The sequence below is a fragment of the Aphelocoma coerulescens genome, chromosome 4A (genome assembly GCF_041296385.1).
Source record: "Aphelocoma coerulescens isolate FSJ_1873_10779 chromosome 4A, UR_Acoe_1.0, whole genome shotgun sequence".
Taxonomy (NCBI): domain Eukaryota; kingdom Metazoa; phylum Chordata; class Aves; order Passeriformes; family Corvidae; genus Aphelocoma; species Aphelocoma coerulescens.
The window spans coordinates 20,130,189-20,152,846 of NC_091018.1; the positions used below are offsets into that span (position 1 = coordinate 20,130,189).

The following is a 22,658-nucleotide window of genomic DNA, read 5'->3' on the forward strand; positions in this document are numbered from 1 at the left end:
CCGGATTAAAACGTTCCCTCTCTCCTCCCTGTGGTTCCGGTGTGGCTGTGGTCCATTCCTGCTCCTTGTGCCCTGCTGGATCCTACATTGGGAATGCTGAATGAATACTCACCGTGGGAACTGGAAGAGGAATTGGACATCCACGGGACCCCCAGGGATCTCCGAGAGTTGATGAGATCCGGGTTATACCCATGGATCCAGGGTAACTCTGCAGAGGTGGGAAAGTGCTGCTCACCAACGAGCCTCAGCAGTGGCTTTCCATTTTCCACTGTTTTCCATTTACAACAAAACCAGAATTCCTTTTGACTTTGGCTGCTCTATTCAGACACTTCACTCTCAAAAATGTCCAAGGAGATCCCTGTAGAAACTGTCTGGAGAACCAGTAGTTTTCAATTACTCCCTCAGGCTTGCACACCATAAAATTTACAGTAAATACAGATCAGTCATCAGCTTTTGATTAATATTTGCCTATTAATTTTAAATTCTTATTAGTCTGAGAGCTGCTGTGATTCCTCTTTCCTATTTTATTCCTATTCCAATTTTCCAATTTATTATTCCAATTTATATTTTATTATTATTATATTTATTTATTATTACCTATCCCATGGGACCAACACTGTTATTAAAAAGTGCTTCTTTTCTAGCTAAAATCTCAGGTTATATTTGTTATCACTGAATACAAATATACAAATCTACTTCCTGCAGAAACTTTTAATTTACTGCTCACGAAAGGCTACTATGAATCATAAGGTTTACATAAAGAATATGAAATAAAATGTGAATATATTGAAAGGAAAGGATCATTATCTAAACACATTCAGTGATTAAGAGAAAATGCAGAATTCAGCACTTTAGCCCAGACCCAAATCTGCTGTTTGCATGTTTATAAAATAAACAGATGTAAATCAACCAAGTCCAGGTAGATTCAATCTCCCAGATAAACCACAACAAGAAAATTACTGATTCAGTCAGATGTAGAAATAATAGAAATATTTAAATCAGGTCAGGGACTAAGTAAAAGGGTATTTAGAAAATCATGAGCAGAATTCAGGCATCAATCTGGGAATTAATCTTTTTAGTAAACTCATTTTTGTTAATTTTGCAGATTGAATCAGTCCATGACAAAGACTTTTTAGAGGAAGACTGGGAGCACAAATACAAGGAGAACTGGAGGACTGGGAGGACACAGTAATGGAAATATGGAGAGATTTACCAGTACAAAGTGTCAGATGCTGAGTCTGGACTGATAACGAGAGTGTCTGCAGGGAACTTGTATAAACTACAAGTGGCTGAAGAGAAATAGTCCCAAATTTATCACAGAACAGCTATGGATCAGAAATACAATACAGCCACTAAGGAGACAAATGTGACCCTTTAAATTTAATGGATCACATTCTTTTCACACAAGAGAAGGAACTATCAACACTGAAATAAATATCTGGTGCCTTGGCCATGAGCCACTAACTGGAATATTGTTCTTGGTCACTCTTTTTCAAGGCAAATTAATTCAAATAAATGCAAGCAGGATGAACAGAAACAGAGCTTTGAGAGGAGGCTAACATTTAATTTGGTCTAAGAAATAAAGGGTTTAAGTCTCTCTAAGCTTCACTAGAAAAATAAACTCAGCTGCAACAGTTCAACTGATGACAGACACAGCATTATAAATACACTGGCACAGACACCCCAGCAAAGCTGCACTACCAACAGGTCTGAGACTGCCTTCCAAGAGGAGTCAGGGCCAAATCCCAAATATCCTTAACACAGGCCTTTGCTGCTAAGTCTGGGCAATTACATCTCCTACACCCCCCGAGGGGATTAACTCCTGATCAGCCCCTCATCCCCGTTTTGGCTGAACATCCCAGTAACATTCCCTGAATTTCTCAGCCAACATCCAGTATCAGTTCCATGCTCCAGCAGCCCGTCAGCCACTCCTGGCTTTGCCCAAAACAACTTCCAACAAAAACATTGCACGTGCCCCTTTCAGGAATGTGTGCCTTTCCCCCAGGGATGAGCCAAAGGCTTTAGTTGTAAGTCCAGCTTTCACAGCTCCAACGCCAGGCTAGTCACACACAAAGGGCTGCACTGGGCTGGGCACAAACCCCTTTAGCTGTTCACCCTCACACACTGGCCGTGGACGGGCTGACTCCCTTTGAGCTGTGAGAAAACCCCTGCTTTTGGAGAGGAGTGCTGCAGGGAGAGATTCCTTCAGGAAGTCCTTACAAGCCAACTCAAGGAATCGTTAAGGTTAGAAAAGACCTCGGAGATCACCAAGTGCAACCATCAACCAGCACCCCCACCATGGTCACCACTAAACCACATCCTCCAGGGCCACATCCACATGTTTTTGAACACTTCCAGGGACGGGGACTCCACCACTGCCCTGGGTGGAAGGTGGATCACCAGGAAAACCAGATATATTGATAATTCTGCAGTTTTCTCCTTTGGAAATCCTTCCTAAGCTTTCCAAGTGTTGTTCTTTAAACCAGCCAAGCCCCTGGCCTGGCTGGATCAGGTGTGTCTCATTGAAACACAGCCCACCACTGCTGCCATCCCACTAAAACACCTCTGCAGGGGGAGACGCAAAAGATTCCCATTATTTCTTTTTCCACAAACACATTGCACTATTCAAGGTTTTCATCTTTGAATTTAATTAAAGAAAAATGTCTCAAAGTGATGAAGCATGTCTGACTTCCAGCTTCTTTCAATGGCACAAGCCAGTGCAGTAAATTGTAGAAAGCAAGCTCAGTTAGAATTTTATTTTCATTTAAAATAAAAAATAGAGAGAAAACTCTCCAGATGTGAGGTCCTGTTAAAAAAGTGGCTGTTCACTTGTAAACAGAATAAAAGTGTTAAGAACACAGTTTCATACAGCTTAAACAAAACCACTTTTCAGAAGCAATACAAGTATGTTACAACACTGTAAGAACACTGAAAGCAGAAAACAAAAGAATGGCAGAAGAATCATGTAACATTGCTTACTAAAGTGATAAATAATTTATGGTAAATGTTAATAGCTTGACATTTTTATTGCTCCAATGGTAGTGTGTTGACAAGAAAATGTAGTAAACTGTCAGTGGGACAATAATAAACATCCATTTATGGTTTTGCATACGGAGTTTTGTACCTATCAAGAAAAGCGTAAGAATTTTTTTTTGTATTTATCAAAACCACACCAGATTTAATAATTTTTTTTTTCCTGTTTTAAAGTTACCCATTTACAACTGAACCCACACTCCCTAGACTTGGGTGTGCCTGTTTGAACACTTTTGTGCTCCTCCTCTGGGAAAGCACCTTTGCAGGTGCAGGTGGGGAATCACTAAGGAAGAGCTTTGATGCTCTGCCAGTGTTCTGTACTCCTTCAATACTCTCCAGATACAAAACTTTCTAGATACAAACCCAAAGATATCCTGGATAAAATCTAGAAACAAAATTAGTGTCAAGATGCTTCTGTAAAGAAATAAACACTGATTTGGTAGACAGTAGCTGCTTTTAAAAATCTGCTGCAAACTCCCACTCCTGAGAGGGACCAGTTCCCTTTTCTCCTTCTCTGCACAATGGTGTTGGAACCAGCCAAGGCACTTTCTTCACCACTTCCACTCCCTCTGCTGACATTCATCTGTTACATTGCTACAAATTCTGACAAATATCCTCCACGAACACTTCGCCAACTCCTGCTGATCATTTACTGTCAAAAATGAGATTTCCAGCCTTGTGAGACAGAATTACCTGTGATGTTTTTGTACTAAAGGACAGCTCAAGCAAAAAGAAACCTGTGGACAGAGTTCACAGCAGTACTGCCAGCTGCCTTCACCTTTCAATAAGCTATGGATCCTGTGTCTTTCACATGCAAATATAATACTGCTGCTAGTTTTGCATTTTAATGCAAATTTATCTACTTATTAAAACATGGAGCTTACTGTAAATGACAGGTTTGGCTCTGGTTCTTTACCAGCTGCTTTATGGCCACATAATTAAATGTCAATTAAAACACAAAGACATTGTTTGAAGACTGCACAAATAATAATTAAAGACAAATTAAAACGTATAGGATTTATGCACTTAAAATGTAAACCTCAAAAACTAATATGATGTGCTTAAGTGTTCAAGGCCAGTTTGGATGGAGCTCTGAGCAGCTTGGGCTAGTGGAAGGTGTCCCTGCCCATGGCAGGGGTGGAATGACAGGAGCTTTAGGGTCCCTTCCACCCAACCCATTCTGTGATTCCATGGGAAGTGCCTGTTCTCCCAGTTGGAAAAGTACAGTGAGAAAATCGAGTCACGTGAAAAAGAAAATCAGAACCTGCTGAGATTTCTTGAGTTTTTTGCACAACAAAGTTCTGGCAGAACAGTAAGAAACTTCCATTGTTCTGTTAATTACTCCAGAAACTCATTTGTCAGGGAAACCCAAAGAACTGGGTGTGCCATTTCAGTTTTGGTTTACCCTGCCTTTTTCTGCCATTATTTTCTCTGCTTCCAGTTAACACTCATCCCCCCCAAAAAAAAAGAAATAAATTGGACACAACACTTTGCTTGGTTCTGCAATGGAAATCTGAGTTGCAAGGTGTAGCTAATGATAATTTCAAACAACACAGGAGGTTTTTATTCATGTTACAAATGCAATTACACATTTAGTTGTCACCAATCTACCAGTCAAAGTTTCTGCATGAAATGTGCAGATTTCAGACTCTGAACTATCAGTCTGGGACTGGAAACAGCACCAACTTCCCTTTGAGTAACAACTTGCATAAAACTGGCCTTCTGTAAACACTGTGTACAAGGAATCTGACCTACTACAGCCATTAGGATGCAATGGTCTTACAAATACTGTATTTTAATAGCATATTGCAAACTGGAGAGATGCAAATACATTCAGAGGAAGCCCCAAGTCACCCTGAAACTAAAAAGCAACTTGGGATGATGTTGCAGGGAGTCAAGATGCTGCAAAGGAATGCCTGGACACTGATAATGAAATCCACCACAACTTGCAGATACTCAGTTATCTGCTGGGTTTTGTTATTTCTAGCTAGAAAAGGCAGAGAACTTGCAACAATTTCCATTTGCTTTCTTTTACCGTGTAGTCTTGCTTAGGTCAGCCATTAGAGGAAGTTCTTCTACAATAACTTCCCTTCCTGAGATCAGGCAAACAGGGAAGAATCCAAAATAATACTGAATTCCACAAGGCATTTGTGGCCCTCCAGACAGTGCCTGACTGCCAAAACATATTCAGGAGCCCTTTCAACTGCTCCACTTCCTCCCCTCAGCATGTTTTGGAACTCCACTTTGACTGAGATAAAACTTACTTCCACCAGAAGGGACATCATGTCACTTAACTGTGAAAATGCTGAAGTACAACCACACACCAACAATAACAAAGGTGCTACTTCAGCTTTGATTTGGCTGTTCCTAATTTTTCTCCTTTGTAATGAAGATCTCTGATTCGAGGTTAATTTTTCCTGACTTTAAAACAAAATAGAACTTAACATCCATGCATTCCTCACTTAAAAAGAGACTTTAGGGTATTTTGTTAATAGCAGCTGCCATCTACCCCACAAATGCAGCTTTTTCAGAGGTGAAGATTTCAGCTTCATATTTCAGGTGATGCAAACACCACCTGAAATACTTCTCAAAATAAAGACAGAAATGCTATGCATTTTTCATCCATTTACTAAACAAAGTGCAACTGAGCCCTACACATCTGCCATACATACAAACTCTTTATGGCTTTCCCATAAAACCAGTGTGGATGGGTCTGTACAATCCCAGGGGAACGAGCACATGGAACAGATGCTGGGGGACTGTTGGCAATAGAATAAGAGCTATAATACATTCTGTAAACCTTGGCATACACACTTTACATTATGCAAAGAGTCAATATTTACAAATCCATAGTGGGTAAATTAATGCACCCCCCTAATGTAAATGATGATTTTGCAAAGTGCAGGACAAAACCAGTGCTGTTGATTGCAAGTCCTATGCAAGCAGGTTCTACTAAAATCATTACTACTGGAGTTTACCTGGATATTCCTACTGAGGGTTTCTAGGATTGCAACACTTAGGATGAAATATAGGATGACACAGCTTTAGGATGCACATTGGAGGACAGCAAAGAGAGAAATTAATAAGGCAGCATGCTCAGAACAAGTTTAAGCAGCACTGATGTTAAGATCCCTAGTGGCAACTCTATCAGTTATTGGTAATGTTAAAAATTCAGAGTGCAACATAGAAGCCTCGTTTAACATAAAAAAATGTGCAAATTGTTCTCTTCTTAACAAAAGAAAGTAACAGCAAGGAAGATTTCTACTGAAGAACATTTTTAAGTCACAGCAAAGTAGACCATCTTCTTTCCAAAATCATCTACAAGGCACTAAGGGTAGAAAATGACAGGTAACATGAAAGACCAATGTTGTTCCTCAGTCAGGTCGAAATATGGGGTATTTTGGTAAGAACTCTATTAATATTACCTGTTCAAGAAGGGGAAAAGACAAGAACAGAACACAGTAACCAAAAAGTTCAAAGCTTCAGCACAATTTCCATGCAACATTAGCTAATTCATAAGGCTAAATGTATCTGAGAGTCTGTGAGGAGGGCATGTTCCCCAGGGTAACAAAGCAGAGATTCCAGTCATTCTGAAATAGAGGGATTCTGGATACTTGGGTTTTTTTGGGGTGGATCTCTTTCCCTAAAAGACTTTCCCTAAAGTCTACACAGTCTTCACAGCTACATGTTAAAGTGGATAGGGGAGTGGTAGAACCACAGAAATATTTGAAATTCTGCTTTCCTAAAAGGTCTGTCTTGTTTACAACCATGCGAAATTTGGAGCTGGCAAAAAAACCCTACCAAAACAAACCAAAACCACCAAAGAAAAGGTGCAACCAAAAAACCACATTACTATAAAGATGCACTATTTCTGCAAAATTATTTGAATTAAAGGAATTATGAATACAACCGGAAAACGTGGATAAGTTAAAGAACTACGGACTGGTGCTGGTGTGGGAATCACTCCAATGCAAGTCTCAGTGGGTCTCCCTCTTTCCAATTTACAGACCAAACTGCACATTTGTCTGGGAGATCTTTTTGCACAGGGTCACTAAGTGAAGGATTTTCTCTATTCCATCACAGTTCTGTTGAATAGCAGTAAGAACAGAAGCAATACTCACATACTCCATCATATTGCTAGTTTCACATTTCCTTTTACTCAGCTTCCAGTGCAAACCAAGCTAAGGAAATAATTAACATAAAGGATTAGCACAATCTTGTTTGGATGGGTAATGCAACAAGCATCAGCTATACTGAATTATAAGGATCTATTATTTAGGATCAGTATAAAGTATGGAATTACAACAAGACTCTAAAATCCTTCATGCCAATATTCCTAAAGCTGAAAAAAACAAGTACTCTAATCTTACCTTATGATATAGTCTGTTATTTTCCCATTCTAGTAACTTCTGAATTGATCTTCTAGTCTAAAAAGTAAGTCAGAACTGTATCAGAGAATGGTTCAGCAGCCAGTCTCATCCAGAAGAATCTCACTACTGCATTTCTGGCTTAAGTTAATTTATAGTAAGTTAGATTTATTTATAGTAAGTTAAGTTTTATAAAAGCAGAACCAAGCGAAGAAGAAATTATGAGTGGCAATCTTATCACTTCAATCTTCCACTCCCCCTTTTTTCAAAAAAGGAAGCACCCATGGGTGTTTTGTTAACTTAGAATCATTAAGGATGGAAAAGTTTTTAAGATCAAGTCCAGCTTAGGCCTGTGACTTTTCCAGAACTCATTTAGTTAGTAAGAGACCCTTTTGAATTTGGTGTTTTTACCTACCACAGCCAACAACAATACAGTCTCCCACATTCTCCTGGCCAAATCCTGCAGTCACTGCAGGTGTTCTGCTGACAACACAGATTTCCATACATGTAATTTCCAGATTTTGCTAATGGAATTGTGATCTGGATCTTGAAAAAAAACCCTCACCACCAAACTCCAGCTCACAACAACTGGTGTTTGTATTTTCAATTTGGATTACCAAAGTGTGATCTTTATGTCTCTTTCCACAGCTGTGGAGAGGAGATGATTTCTCAAGTTTCAGTGGCTTTTAAGGTCACAAGGAGACAACTGTGATGATCCTGCATGGTATACATTTAATTTTAATCACTGCATGATTGTTATCACCCTCACACCCCCACAGAAGTGCCATCATTTTCCCTACTTGGTGCATTTTCTCTGTAGCCTTGAGAATTTCATTAATACTGCAACACCACATGGGCATTTATTTAGATTTTCACTGGCACAAAATACTAAATATGGTTTTAAACCTGCAAGTACTCCATTTGTATCTCTCAGGCATGTTCCTCTGCAATAATTACGTTTATAAAGGCAGTTAAAATGAGCTAAAACAAGTCCCCTAACTTTTTAGTGATGCAGTTTCAGTGATGAGCACTTCACCGAGTTAACACATTAATGCACTTCCTAAACATTGACTGCTGGGATAAATCAAAATTCTAAATGTAAATCATAGAGGTAACTGAAATCATGTTTACCTGACACTACTAAAGTGCTTTTCAGAATTATTACTTTGGACCCCATTACAGAAGTGGTAAACTCTCTGTTGGGGGGGAAGTCTCTAGAAAATAAATTGGTGCTTGTTCTTAACAGAAGCAGCACAGTAAAATATGGCAAATAAACCACAGCTCTGAAATGTTGTGATATTTATTGCATATAAAAAAGTGATTTTTAAGTTAAAAAATATTTATTCATGGGGTGAGGCTAGTGGGGATGGGAGAGGTGAAGAGGAAAAGTGATTTTTCAGTCTGACACACTTTGAAGGTCAACGTCCAGTTCTGCACTCATTTAACTCAATTCTTAGACCTTGAGAAATCCTGGAAATTAAAGGTATCATATAGTCCATCCTGTTTGAACTGAGATGGGATCAGCTATTCTTAAAACCATTGATTCAATTGGTAATTTGGTGTCATTTCATATTTTTTCTATTTTCTCAGGTGGAAACCAGAATAACCTTTTGAATGTGAGACCAACCCGGGGTTTGAAAATGGGGAAGATATTACGAGAAGTTATTTAATCCTACCAGTAATTAAAAAATCCATAGAGTAAGATGAAACATGGACTCACTCTTTTGTTAAGACAGACCACGGGCCACAGGCTGCAGCCCAGAGTGCAGCAGCAGCACAGGCAGCCACAGAGCAGCCACTTCACATTGACAGGGAGGTTCTTCTTCAGGCAGGCGTTCACTCGGCTGATGCTGGTCTTGAACTCCTCGGGGGCCACCTGCAACAGAAGGGCTCAACTTCAGGGAGAGCCAGCACAGGTGTATTTTCTCAGAAATCACCTCTATGGTTAAAATGAAACGTAAAATTACACAATCTTCTAAAGCACTGGTCACCCAGTGAGCATGAAAAGTCATTTTCCTGCAACAAATTCATTTCTGGTGCGTGCTCTGCGCAAACTTGAATTAAAAAGCCAAACATCTTTTAGATGAACAGCCTCATCCATATTTATTGCACCAGTAATTAATCAATTGGCCTGAAAATACAGTGAGCTCAAACAAAATCAGAACTGGGACACAGCTGGGCAATACATGCACTGGCTACACTGACCAAAACCATGGAAGAATGACAGATCTCTGCTTTCCAAAGGAATGTGGGAGCTTTGCAGCAAAAATATGTATCACAGAAAGGGAGAATATTGTCCAAAATAATGTCATACCAATCTAAGCCTCCACTGTGCCTGGGTGAAGGCTCTGTCCACAAATAACTTCCTGAAGTGGCCCACACTGAAGCCACAACTTCCCTTGTGGCTGCTTCCTAAAATAGGGAAGCCTAGAAAGAAATACACTGGATTGTATTTAAGGCAGAGCAATGCAGCTTGTCCAGGGTTAGGAATAAAGCCTGCTTGTTGAAAACTAGCTGTTTGAAAAAAAGGAGTAAGTATTTATACCTATATTGCCACTGCAGAGTCACAGTGGAACCCCCATTTTGTATCAGAAATAAGCTCTTTTCTCATCTACTCACATACCCCAAAGCCCTCATCTCCCTACAGAATCCAAGTCACTTCCATCTGACAAGTCAAACATGGATTTGAGGCAGTAACTTCAAGATGACACTCTTGACTCTAACACAATCCAGCATTTGAATGCACAAAGCAGAATAATCAGAACCAACTTCCAGAGACTTGACCAGGCAGGCACAGCTCAAAACAATTTAAAACCCCCATCTTTCCTAACTACTTGCCATGTTGATGAAAATCCCCTAGAATGAGTCTGTACACAAAGCTGTGCAACTCCTCCATAACCCCCCAACCAAGCAAGCCCAGCTCTGCTCATCTGACTCTGCAAACAGGGGCAGCAGCACCAACAAAAGTGTTCATTTAATGACAAAGATCCTTTTCACCAGGGGCAAAGCCACGGGGCAGGAAATGGAGAGGACCTGATGCTGCTGCCTCTGCCTATTGACAAGAGCTGAATTCTTTAAAGCATTGCAGGAAAGGGAGTAAATAAATACAACATCTGTTTCCTGGCCATTCAGGTCACCAGGCACCACGGAGCCGGGGGCAGCTGGGCTTGCACACAAGCCAGGCCTACAGTTAATAACATAAGAACATAATTTAAGTGTGATTATTTTATAGCAGGAATTATTAAATACACAGAAAGTAATTCTTTTTCCCCCCTCCCACATTAAATAGGCTGTTTTGTTTTACATCTACAAATGGAGCTACTAAAAAAATTTGTCTGTTTTACAACAGACACCTTAGTTTAGGGAAAAAAAAAAAGAAAATGGCCAAAGAAACCCCCTGAGATCCTTTGTACTGGGACATCTGCAATGACAAAAAATCCCATTGTAATGTGGCAAAGTATCCTGTACTTGCATGTCTCTGGAACAAGGTTTCATGGATTTCTTTGCCAGTGTCAGATCTTGTACTGGGATATAATAAATACCAGATGCACATGAACAAAACCATTTCATCTTCAACGTGGGGGAATGTTTTGTAGGAAAGAACATCTGGGCTGGTTGTTTGCAGTAACCTCAGACAGCTGCTGCAGTCACACTGCCTCAAAGTAAATTGAGATTCCTACATTAATTGGCATTGTCAACTCTTAAGGAAGTTACACAGGCCTCACATTTAGGTATCTACAAATGGCACTTCCTTTGATAAATCTTTTAGAATTTTACATTCTGCTTATTTGAAATATAAAAATAAGTAGGGTTTCTTTTCTTGAACCCATTTATACTTTTGTAATGAGACTCCCTAAGAAAAGAGAATGTTTCCTTTTCCTTAAGACACAAAGTTCACTGGACCTTGAAAACAACCCAGCCCAACCTCCAAATCCAGCTGAACAAACCTGCCAAAGACAATGGAATGGCACAGCCCAGAATTCAGTTTAACAAGAATAACCCTTATCAGTGGTAACATTCAACACAAAGAGAACTCAACCAGATTCTTAGATCACAGCTGGCAGAAAAAATTTGGACCTAAAAAGAAAGCAAAGGGAGATTCCCTGTTCCTGTGCTAATTTTTAGGGAGTCACTGCTCACATCAGGTTAACAGTTTGATCCTACGTTGTGAGGGCAAAGTTGAAGGACTCTCCTTCCTGCAGAGCAAAGGGCTAAACCAGAAACCAACTTGGGATGCCACTAAGCAACAGAAAATTTCCATTTCAGGAATTTTGGTCTGATGTTTACCTCAATATAACATTATGAAAGCACCACTACCTGCTAACTCACCAAATATTTTCATGTAAAGGTGAATCTCTTGGATACAACGTAAGATGAAATTACTTAACATGGTTTGGCTAACCCAAGCTATTGGATTGTTTCTGCCTTTAGGAAATGGAATTACAACAAATATTTCTGTCACTAATGACACATCTTCATCTGAAACTAAAGGAACTGGAGATCAAGATATGCCTCGTGATAAACAGAAGAAAGCACAATTTTGTTGCTCAGTTTATAGCTCAGTAACAGTTAAGCATTGTTATACAGTGATTAAGAACAAAATACCTGTAAATAACTGTTCTAATCTAATAATGAAATGGAATCCAAATGAAAGCCATCACAGAATTGTTGATTTTCTGGCACAATTTTAACTCCTGCCTTTCTTGCAGGTACAGCTATTGAAAGATGTATATGAAGTGAGTGAAGTATTTCAAACAAACAGAGAATTAACAGCTCCTCCTGCTCAAAGACAGCTCCCTAAGAAAGCCTAGTTTTGAGTAATTCTGGAAATCTCTTGGCGAGTTTGTGTCTGGCTCTTGAAAAGAACGAGATAAGCACTTTGCTCCTGGCTGTCCTGTACACCTTGGGAAGGGACATTAGCTCCTTTTAGGAGGGAAAAAACCAAAAAAAAACATAAAAGGAAAGGAGGGGGTGTCATAATATTTTACAACAGGATGCAGAGGATCTCCAAACACAGGAAGGGAGCAAGTAAAGCCCAGCAGGCCTGATCTTTCTCCTTCAATCATCACGATCACCAACCCTATCAATCACACGGCACAACGGGATCACAATGCCCAGCCCTCACTTTATGGCTCACATTGCCCTGCACTGCACACTCCTCTCTGCGCAGGACCCCTTTTGTTTCAAGATCAGAGCAGGAAATTCCACTTTTCCCCTTAAGGATCACTGCCTCCATCATTTTCTGGTCACCTGGAGCAGTGTGTGTGCTATTGCACTCCACATCATGGAGAGTATTTTGTTAAAAGCTTGTTTAAGAGAAGTAAAAATCCTGTAAACCTGAAGCACACAGAATTTAAATTTAACCACCATTTCAATTTAGGCCAAGGTCCAATTACATTATTAAAAGTTAAATATTGCCTCCGTATCAAGTGTAGTCAAATCTTTTCTTACAATGTTCCTTTGAAAAGAAGCCTGGCTTGGGATTTACAAACCAGGTGAGTTTATGTCTCATCCTGCAAGACAAATATTAATCCAGCTCAATTAGCTAGGCCCAACATCTGACCTAGCTGGTATTCTCCTTTCCTTTATTATTTTATTGTCTATGCTTTACCCACAAATGTACACATTCACCTCTCCCAAAGAAAGCAACAAATTAAGTCTCAATTAAACACTGAAGGTGTAATTACAAGCATGTAGCTCTAGGCTAAACCTACAACAGCTATGCAGGCTCTGTAAAAACAGGGAGACTGGGAAAATGGATGAAGGAGGAGGAGGATTCCAGATTTCAGAAAAAGAAAATTAGCAGGCTTGCTGCCATCATTATGTGGATGGGCAAACTGAGGGCAGGAAGCTTAAGTAAATTACTAACACAAGAGTATGGCATAAATCCCAAAAGTCTGTGCTTCTGGGAGAAGGGTGTAGCTACAGAGTTTTCTCTCATTAGGATTTTCATCCTGCTTAAAAAACCTACATCTTTTACACCTGTATTTATTCAAAAGAAAATCAGTACCACTGAGAAATCCATCAAGCCCATCTAATGGCTTCATCTCTTACACTCCATTAGCAGATGGGATATATTATTAATACCAATTCACAGTGGATAGCAAAGCCATTAAACTTAATGATACACAGGCAATATGAATAAACTATGACATTGTCTTAAGAGTAGCTGAGGACTAATGCAAGTTAAGAGTAAACATTTTAATCCCAATTTGTAAATATACAGCCACTGTTATTCATAAATTTTGATTTCACAAAAAGCAAAAAAATTACATTTTAACAACAGAAGATCGTGAAGTGGTGTCTCAGTTGACTACGATACTGATTATTGTGAATTATTTAACAGGGTATTTGAAGAAAACCTTCTTACTGGAAAAAATGACTGAATTTTCATTTTCAATGGGGATTAAGATGATTGACTGCCTCAACCAGAGGAAGAAGCAGATTATTTATTTCTTGCAATTGATGAAAGTATTAAAAACCAAAAGACCCACAACTGTGGTTTTTAATGTCTTTCATGGCAGTGTGTGGCAGGCAGGAAGAAAAATGTGTTTACTATCTTGTTTGATTGGTGCTCTCCCCTGACAAAAGGGAATTCATTTCCGTCCAAGGTCTCCTGGCTCAGAAAGCCCCTCAAATCCACAAGATAACAGAGTATCAAGATTCTCAACAGAGAAGCATCCCTATATACAGCAAATCCCTGCCCATGGCACTCCTGGAGCACTGATCACATCTACAGAACAAGAAGGGTAAATGCCAAGCAGAAGAACTTCCTCTTTCCTTTCTTTGCTAAATTAAGTCCGAGCACTCAACTGAACTTTAAATTAAGCTTTTGTTCACTGTCTATTTAACAAGAGGAGGACAATCAAGCAGAAAATGTGACAGCCATCGATGCTGGTATTAAAAAGTGTAGACCTGGTTGTAGGTTTGGTTTGGTTTTTTTAATAACCCACATATCTTTTAGAGAGAAGGAAAGAGATAGAATTATATCATCAAATTAAGTTTTAACATTTCTTACTAGGGATTTTCTACAGGCTTATTTATAATAAACTACAACTTGAGTAAAAGAACTTAAAATTGTTTTTTCCAAAATGTATTGTGGCTGTTCAGTGATCAGAAAGAGCTTCCCAGAAAAGAACAAGCCTCACACAAGGTGGTGAAATGCAAAGTGTTGTCAGCAGCCCTCACACTGCAATCAGTAGGATTTGTCTTTCTGAGCTCAGTGAGACCCTAAAGCAAGGCCACAACTTCCAGGCTGACTTTCAGCACCCAAAAACTCCAAGGAGAACCTGCTTCTCAGGAGTACTGCTGTCAGAGCAGCCAGGCAACTTCAACACAAGGATTTTATTCATTGTACTCTGGTGTGAAAATGACGGAGGAAAAAGCCCAGATGGATTTGGCAGAAGCAGGAGCAACCATCCAGCTGTGTTCAGAGTATTGTTGATATGACTCAACCTCTGCAAGAGGCTGCAGAGGGAGTGGAGCTCTGTGGGATGACATGAGACAAAGGAGAAAGAGCCAAATAAACTTTTTTCTTACAACTTCTGGAAAAGATACACAAGGGGGATATAAATCGAAGCAAAAGCAAAGCACTGGAGAGTAAAACAGCAGGACGAAAAAAATTAAAGAGAAAAAGAATTAAACAATTAAAAGATCAAAAAAATACAATTATGAAAATAATTTAAAACTAAGAATTTTGTGAAAGTTAAATTAATAGCTACAAATTACAGTTTCTTATACTTGCATTTAGTAAGATGACAGGACTCCAGAGAAAGCAAGAGACTTTGTCACCACTAATTTTCAAAACTAAACAGTTTCTGTGAAAATTACTAAAAACCTACTTAATTTGTAGCTTTAACACTATATTTTGTTCTGTAAAGCTTCAGATAAAATAGATTCACTTCCAGAGATCTGTCTAAACAAACTCAAGGCTTGTCAGGCATACTCAAAAGAGAGGTTTAGTATTTGAACTGATTTAATTCACCCAGGAGGGAGCACAAACTCCAGGTATTTAAAAAGCAAGGTTAAGTGAGTCTTGCTTTCAGGTCTGCATGGAAACAGTTGGATCCATGGTAAGCTCTGCTGTGTTTGGAATGTCAATAACGATAACAATCACTGCAAATCCTTCCTTCTTCTTTCCAGCTACACTGAGGGACTGGGCAGCAAGCAGCTGGGTCACACAGGCCACAGGTAACAGTCTTTAGTGGGTTCATGCTCATGTATCCAACACAGAAAGCACTGGATGCACTGGGTGTTCCCATTGAAAAGAACAGTTTAATCTCACACTTACCTTCCCTGTCAGAACAGAAGGAAATTCTGTATCAAACTTGTTGCTCAAGCCAAACCTTGAAAACAAAAGAGACAAACAAAATATATTCCACCTAACTTATTTTGTTTCCCTTAATAAAAAAAAAGTAATAAGAGTTTTAACTTTAAAAAGAAACCATTATTAATTTAATTTGTCCTTACATTATTTCACGAGCTTTTGATCTAAGTTTATGTAAGGTCTCGTATTCATAAGGTCATTTACAGACAGAAACACAGCTTTACTTCAGTACCTCCAAAAGTGCAAAAATTCTTTTCCAATTGGATGGCAGTAGCTTTCAATCTTTGATTTCTGGAAGAAAAAACCCTCCAGCTGTGAAATCCCAGTTTTACTAGGTTCAACAATCCTTTTACTTTCTTGCACATGCAATTGTTCCACATGCAACAGATGAAGTGTAAGGAACCCATTCATCATCATCTTAGAAATTTATAATCATGTGCTTTTAAAAACTTGCTTCAGGCTGAGTTAAACTACCTCATGCAAAACATGTAAGAGCCTACACAAAGGACAGTTTTACAACAACTATGAACTTCAAGGAAATTAAGTTTTGGGTATCACTGTGACTACTCTTCACTGAAGTGTTCTGGGGTTTGAGCAAAAGGTTTTCATTACAACCAGTGAAAGCTACAGGGAGCTGGATTTGGCTTGTAAATCTGTCACCACTAATTCCAAAACTCCTGAACCTCTAAAATTCAGTAATTTAACAAAATCCAGCAGCAGCTGGCCCTCAGCTACAATCTGTATGTTTGATGAGAGCTTAATATTAATTTAGTAAAGTTAAATATATTGTACATCAAGTCAGCTCTGCTAAAGTATCTCCTGAGTATCTGTGTTCAAAAAAAAATCAAAATACCTGGAAGAATCACTGCCAAAAAGAGGAGCACAAATACATTTGGTATTGTAGGAGTTATTGAAGAAACAAACTTTGCTTTGAGTCAAACTGACACCTGCCATACTTCAAACTGGTCCCTTGTACCAACACCAGTATTGCTGAAATATCACAGAATTGTGGAATGGATTGGGTTGGAAGGGACCTTAAAGACCATCTGGTTCCAACACCTTCCCCTGGACATCAGTGCCCATCATTATATCACCCATACACACTCCTGTGCACTCTGTAATAACTCAGATATCCAAAACTGACAATGGCAATTGTTCACAAGTATGCAAAAAAGTCAAATCAACCTTAAAGGAGAGAGAGGAAAAATAGAAGAACTTGTGCTGTCTCTAGAAATCCAGTAATTGAAATGTTTGGCAACAACACTGGTGGAGTTCAATCCAGTTCTCCAATGAATAATTTAAGTTAGAGCCTCTTGTAAAGAGCGGCAGTTGTGTAAAACATTACAAAAAAAACCCCAAACAGCAAACCCAGCAAGATTTTAGGCAAGCACAAAGGTTACTAATATAGCACATTTCCATTCCCTTTGTCATCTGGCGAGTCAGCCTCCACATTTTGTACCTTTTTCTTTTTAAGCTGAAATCTCCCAGGTTTTGTAATGTTATATATTTAGTTTTAAGGCAGCTTGGAGAGCAATGAAGTAGCCTTTTCAGTCTTAAAAAAAAAACCAAGACTGAAATTATAAAGCACATACACAAGCTTGCTTTGAGGAACACAGACTTTTCTGTGCATCAGCAATGGAACAACCTGAAATGATCACAAAGTAGGGGCAATCAGACAACATAATAAAAGAACTACTGGAAAATTCAAGAATTCTTTACTCTACCCATATAACAGACCAATTCCACTAAATTATGCCAAAGGTCCATCTTGTCCACAACACTGACTTAGAGTGCCCAAGAACAGAAGCTCAGGAAACAGCAAATGAAATGAAAAAAAGAGCAAACATGTGCTAACTGTTCCCCAGAACCTTCCACTGACCTTCTACAATTCAGAGTTCAAACACTTCCTAAACCACACAGGTAGTGTCTTTTATCTCACTGATCACATATATTCATTAAAATTCCCATTGCGCCCCAATTTCCATAAAGAATGAGATAAATTAGTGCTTTCTGATTAATAAATCTGATTAGGAATGCAAGATCACAATATGTTTTGGGTTAAATTTCAAGGCTGATGTCGTGAAACATATTAAACCCCCCAAATTTTTATCAGTTGCCAAAACACTCCCTTCAATTGCAGCACATCCAAGAAACCTGAGTTACAGAAAGGCATCTCTCACACTGACACCTGTGAGTGGCTAAATAATTTCACTTTATGTTTTAACTATATTTAAAATACTATGTTTAGTAAGAATCACTGATGGCCTTTAGCTCAGTTTTACTAAAATATCTCTAGAAGCTTTACAGAATATTCTGTGGTTATTTACCACAGAGTTTAGAAACATTAAACTCCTGTTAGATGGGGCAGGAGGTTGACTCAACAACCAAATAAAATAAAAAAATGGAAGCAGGATGTTATACAGTTGTACAACTTTGCAAGCAGCTTTGTAGAAGTACTGAAGTGTTATTAGAATCTTTAATGCAAAGAAATTATTATCTAAAGTATTGATCAAGAGGTAATTAACTTAATTAGACTTCCTACAACAGACTAGTGATCTAGCATGAGCAGGCCTATGAAATCTTCTAAAATTCAGTATATTTAAAAATCACTATAGCATCAATTCCAGTAGCTGTCCTTTAAGTCATATAAAACATCAGTTGGTGGTGATTTATTTCTGGGCCAGTTCTGTGACTCCTCAGTCAGTGCAAGCTGCCCGAAGTGTAACATTTAGAAATTCAGATCAGTCACCCACGTCCTTCAGTTGCACTTTTCTCACTGCATGACAAGTACCTCTACAAGCCAGGACTGTTTCCTATAGGCTGGAACAGAACTAGGATGACCTCACTTGCCAGTTCTGTCCCTCTTTCCCTCTTTTCATGGATGGCATCAGGCAAGTCCCATCACCTCATTTCCCCCCATCTGTAGAGTGGGGAGAACACAAATTGTCCTAGGGAGCTAAAATAAGAGAAATGCCTAAATCCCTCAAATTCAAGACTGAAATGAACATCCTGAACCACCAGTTGCAAAACTCACCTGCAACAGGTACCACAAGATAAAGTCTGTTAGTTCATAAAGCAGGAGCTCAGGTTTTCTGTCCCCACCACTAAACCAGGAAGATTTTGGAAACACCTTCTCACATCTAGAAGAGAAATATTTACAGGTGCTTTGCCTTTTTATTTCTTTTGACTTAAACCTCACCTCATTCTCATTTCTCCCACTAATGTATTTATAGATAGTAATCAGCCTTACTAGACTGCACAAGTTAAACCTGTTTAGTCAAGCTCTCCAACTCCTTTGAGCACAGCTCCTTTCCCCATACCTAATCCAGGTTATGTTTAACCTCTCTGGAAGAGTGGAGCTCAGACCCACACTGCTCTTTATGAGCTATCAGCTGAGCTTTGTCCAGCATTAGAGGGTAAAGATGACATCCCTCAAGAGCCCTGAGCTGAAATCTTGAACATTCAACATTTCCCAGTTCAGGACATTTTCCTGTGGAGCCAACAGAACTACCCAAGAGAGTCCTTACCCATGGATGATGTTTTGGAAAATGAAGTTTTTGGTAACGAGTGGAAGGCTGAGGTCATTTGCTATTTTAAATATGTGGAAGATGGAGCAATACTAGATAATCAAATGTCATCTTATCTCAACTGGCTCTTCCCTCCCTTCCCCAGCTGATGACAATAAGCTTTTCATCAGCACCTGGACTGTGGGTCCCTGGGGTACTCCTACAGAAAACAGGATAGAATACCAAAAGTTCACTTCTAGCCAAACCCAGGAGGTTTGCAGACTTGAGCAGGAATCACAAGCTGGATACTAATGGCAAAAATATGTTTAATGGCTAATTCATTACCTCATTACCATCCATCCACATGGACTTAATGATACGGAAAAATTACAGCAGATAAATAAAACCTTATAACCAGGTTACAGTTTGTTTACTGTTCTGTTTTTGCCTTTGCTTTGCTAGGCATGACTCAGTCTTCACTATAAACATGTGTGGAGATACTTGGATACACTAAGCAGAGTCACACTGACTATGAAAGAAACAGCAAACAAGGTGTTTATAACTCATCAAAATGGAATTTCAGAAGAAAAGGCATTTACTAGGACCTAGTAATTTATCTGTGCTAAAATTCAAAAGCTTTCAAAAACAATAAATACAACAGAGAGAATTTTTTCAAAGAATCCTGGACAAGATGAGCGTAGATTTTACCAACCATTTTTACACACATCCCCTCTGACTAAAATAAAACAAATAAGCTTTACGTGGTCACTCCTACCATGAACAGGGGTGGAAGGGTTAGCAAAAGTAAAGTGGGAAAAGCACGATCCTGCTAAATACCCTCAGAAAACACTTGGAATTTATATTTAGTCCTGTTGGACACTGCAAAGAAGTAACTCTGTTAGAGTGAGCAGTTCACTGACAAGGTCATAACAACAAAAACTCTCATGCAAGAAACTAACACAGAGCTTTGAATCTACCAACTTGGGAGTTTCATAAGAGAACTGTACATGAAAAGCTGAAGCAGATGACCCTGGAATTTGAGAATTATCCCTTCTCTATACACCAAAAGTATTCAAGAAGGCCAGCGTCAGTTGAGGAACAGGAGACATCTGAAACAAAAATCCAAGGAAACAATGGCTTTATAAAGATAACTGGTTTTGTTTTTTAATAATGTCTGACTTGTCAGGACATTTTCGTTAGCAGTGCTCCAGACAGGTTCAGAAAACAAACCCAGGTTTTCCTGGATGACGTCTCTCCCTTCAGTAACTGGAGCAGGCTGCTTCTGCAGCCAACTGATTTCAAAAACAGCAGCATCTGTGTGATCAAAAAGTGACAGAGCTCCAACACACAAACTCTTTGGGAAGCAAAATAGTTCCCATTTAATAGGAAGTTAGGATTACATACTCCAGTGTCCAGGGTTTACTTGCATTTTATTGATAACATCCACTAACTGTTTTTATCAGTATAAGGAGATTTAAAAATACATCATGAGCTGATAAAAGCTGCCTCCTACAATGCAGGGAGGTCCTGTTACAGGAAGAAAGCTGAGAGGAGTGGGAGAAAGGGAAAATAAGTTGGATGGGGACTCAGCTCAGGTGGTTACAAGGGCAAGTAGCTAGCTGAGGATTTCCACATCACTAACAAGGGTGCTTTTTTTTGATGTAGACATCACTAGTTCTTGGAGATGCTCCTGCCCATCCCAAAAAGATGCTGGAGCCAAGAAGGAACTGTAAGTAACATCACTAACACACAAAAAGCATCAGAGAAAGCAAAGCAGATGATATGCTTTTTCCAGTTCAGCACTTAAAATCAGGTAACTCCTAAGATGCATACTTGGTATTCTCAGCATTTTGCTTGTGTTCCACCTCTCCTTTAGCCCAGCCAGGAGCTATTTGGGGTGAAGACACAAAGAAATTCCATCTGCACGAGCAAATGCACTGCGGCGCAGCAGAGCAGCTCCCCACTGGCACCAGCTCAATGCAACCCTGATCCAGGCTTCCATGAGGACACAGTATCAAATCCAACACTACCTCCCCAGGGAAGGGACAGCCTTCCCCACCCAGTGCTTTTGCTGCAGGGAGTTAGATCACACTGCACCTATTTACAGAGAGAAATGTGAATTTTATGCAATCCAAAGACAGAGCCAAAGCAACACAAGCTTGGGGGGTCTCTGCAACACATAAATTTCAATACCTCCCTCCCAGCCATGAAAATTAATGTGACAACCAACAACTTGTTAAGGATGCACTTGGTTCTATTAATTCTTCGGCTTGGTGAGGCAGGAATGCTAAGAAAATCCCTACGAGTAAACATTACATATAAGGAAACGCAGCTTGCTCATCTTCTGTTCAACTGTTTAAATGAGCAGCAAACATTCTGGCTCACGCTGTGTTCCAGTGATAAAAACACTCAATCTAAACCAAAGTCACAACTAAGTTTGGAGCAGATAAAGTACAGCACAGGCACGAGCCTCCTCTGCAGTGCAGTGTGGGGGCTCCCTGGCTCAGCTGTGGCACAGAAGGGTCACAGCGAGATGGTTTGAACAGGCTGTTCGTCCTCGCATCGCGTGGACTTTGCTTTTTATCTAACAAATTGTTTGGATAAAGAGGAGCAACCAGGGAGGGCTGCCAGGGCTGCGCTGCAGCCTCTGCACCCAACAGCCAACTCCGGCTGTTCATTCACGACTGAGGCTTTCCTCGAGCTACCGGAAAATACTGACGTTAAATGCACAACTGCCCTCGCAGAGCAGGTGAGGGGGGCGCAGGGCTGCGGCTCTCGGCCCCGCGGGGCAGGAGGCTGGGGCCGACAGGGCCGGGGCACGGTGCTCCCGCTGCCCTCACCCCTCCCGGCGCTCCCGCCCGGCTCCACCGCCCCGCCACACCGGCCCCTCACGCTGCCCCCCGCTCCTTCCTTACACGGTGATGTGCCCGGCGCCCCGTACCGCTACGGGATCGGGCGCGTCGCGGGGCCGGGGCAGCTCCTGGCTCCGCACCACGGGCTCGGGCTCCTCCTGCTCCTCCTCGTCCTCCTCCTCCAGCTCGTAGATCGTGTCGAAGTCCGCCATATTGGGCAGCAGGACGCTCATCGCCGGCCCTCCCGCCGCGCCTGCGCAACGCCCGCCGCGGGCGGGGCCGCGCCTCGGCAACGGCGGCGGGACGGCGGCGCGCAGGCGCAGCGAGACCCGGCCGGGGTGCGGGAGCGTGGCCGCGTCTGGAGCCGCGCCGTGCGGGAAACGGCCCCCGGCTGCCCGCGTCCCCCAGCTGTGCGGGCTCCCGGAAGGCGCTGCCCCTGGGAGGCGGTGGGGAGCGGGTCGCGGCCGGTGTTGTGATCGGAGGCGGCCGCCCCTCGTCGCTCCCGGGTGGCGGGTAACGAGCCGGCACGGGGAGCTGCTGAGAGAAGTTACTGTTGGTGGTTATAGCGAAGCCG

At 40.7% G+C, this 22,658-nt stretch overlaps 1 protein-coding gene and 2 long non-coding RNA genes across 8 annotated transcripts in view; 2 read left to right on the plus strand and 1 right to left on the minus strand.

Moving 5' to 3' along the window:
• The first annotated feature begins 129 nt into the window (after positions 1-129).
• On the plus strand, positions 130-3,365 carry LOC138110601 (uncharacterized). Its single transcript, XR_011151005.1, has 2 exons — positions 130-216; positions 1,106-3,365. It is a non-coding gene; the product is annotated as an uncharacterized lncRNA (long non-coding RNA).
• Positions 216-22,355, minus strand: CHIC1 (cysteine rich hydrophobic domain 1). Of its 5 annotated transcripts, none has more exons than XM_069015703.1 (6): positions 22,148-22,355; positions 15,691-15,745; positions 9,121-9,276; positions 7,404-7,460; positions 7,155-7,214; positions 216-371 (listed from the first exon to the last, which is right to left on the minus strand). In XM_069015703.1, the coding sequence occupies exons 1-6, from the start codon at positions 22,315-22,317 to the stop codon at positions 318-320; spliced, it is 552 nt and encodes a 183-aa protein (XP_068871804.1). In that variant the 5' UTR covers positions 22,318-22,355; the 3' UTR covers positions 216-317. The 5 variants fall into 5 exon arrangements, with proteins under 5 accessions (XP_068871804.1, XP_068871805.1, XP_068871806.1 ...); XM_069015704.1 differs by lacking the exon at positions 216-371 and adding an exon at positions 2,625-6,458; XM_069015705.1 differs by lacking the exons at positions 216-371; positions 7,404-7,460 and adding an exon at positions 2,625-6,458.
• Positions 19,257-22,658, plus strand: part of LOC138110600 (uncharacterized) — a 39,304-nt gene continuing 35,902 nt past the window's right edge. The window contains exon 1 of one of the 2 annotated variants that reach the window (XR_011151002.1): positions 19,257-21,981. This is a non-coding gene — a long non-coding RNA (uncharacterized lncRNA). Of the gene's footprint in view, positions 21,982-22,354; positions 22,598-22,658 lie in introns of those variants that run through there. The other variant, XR_011151004.1, reaches the window with a different exon arrangement.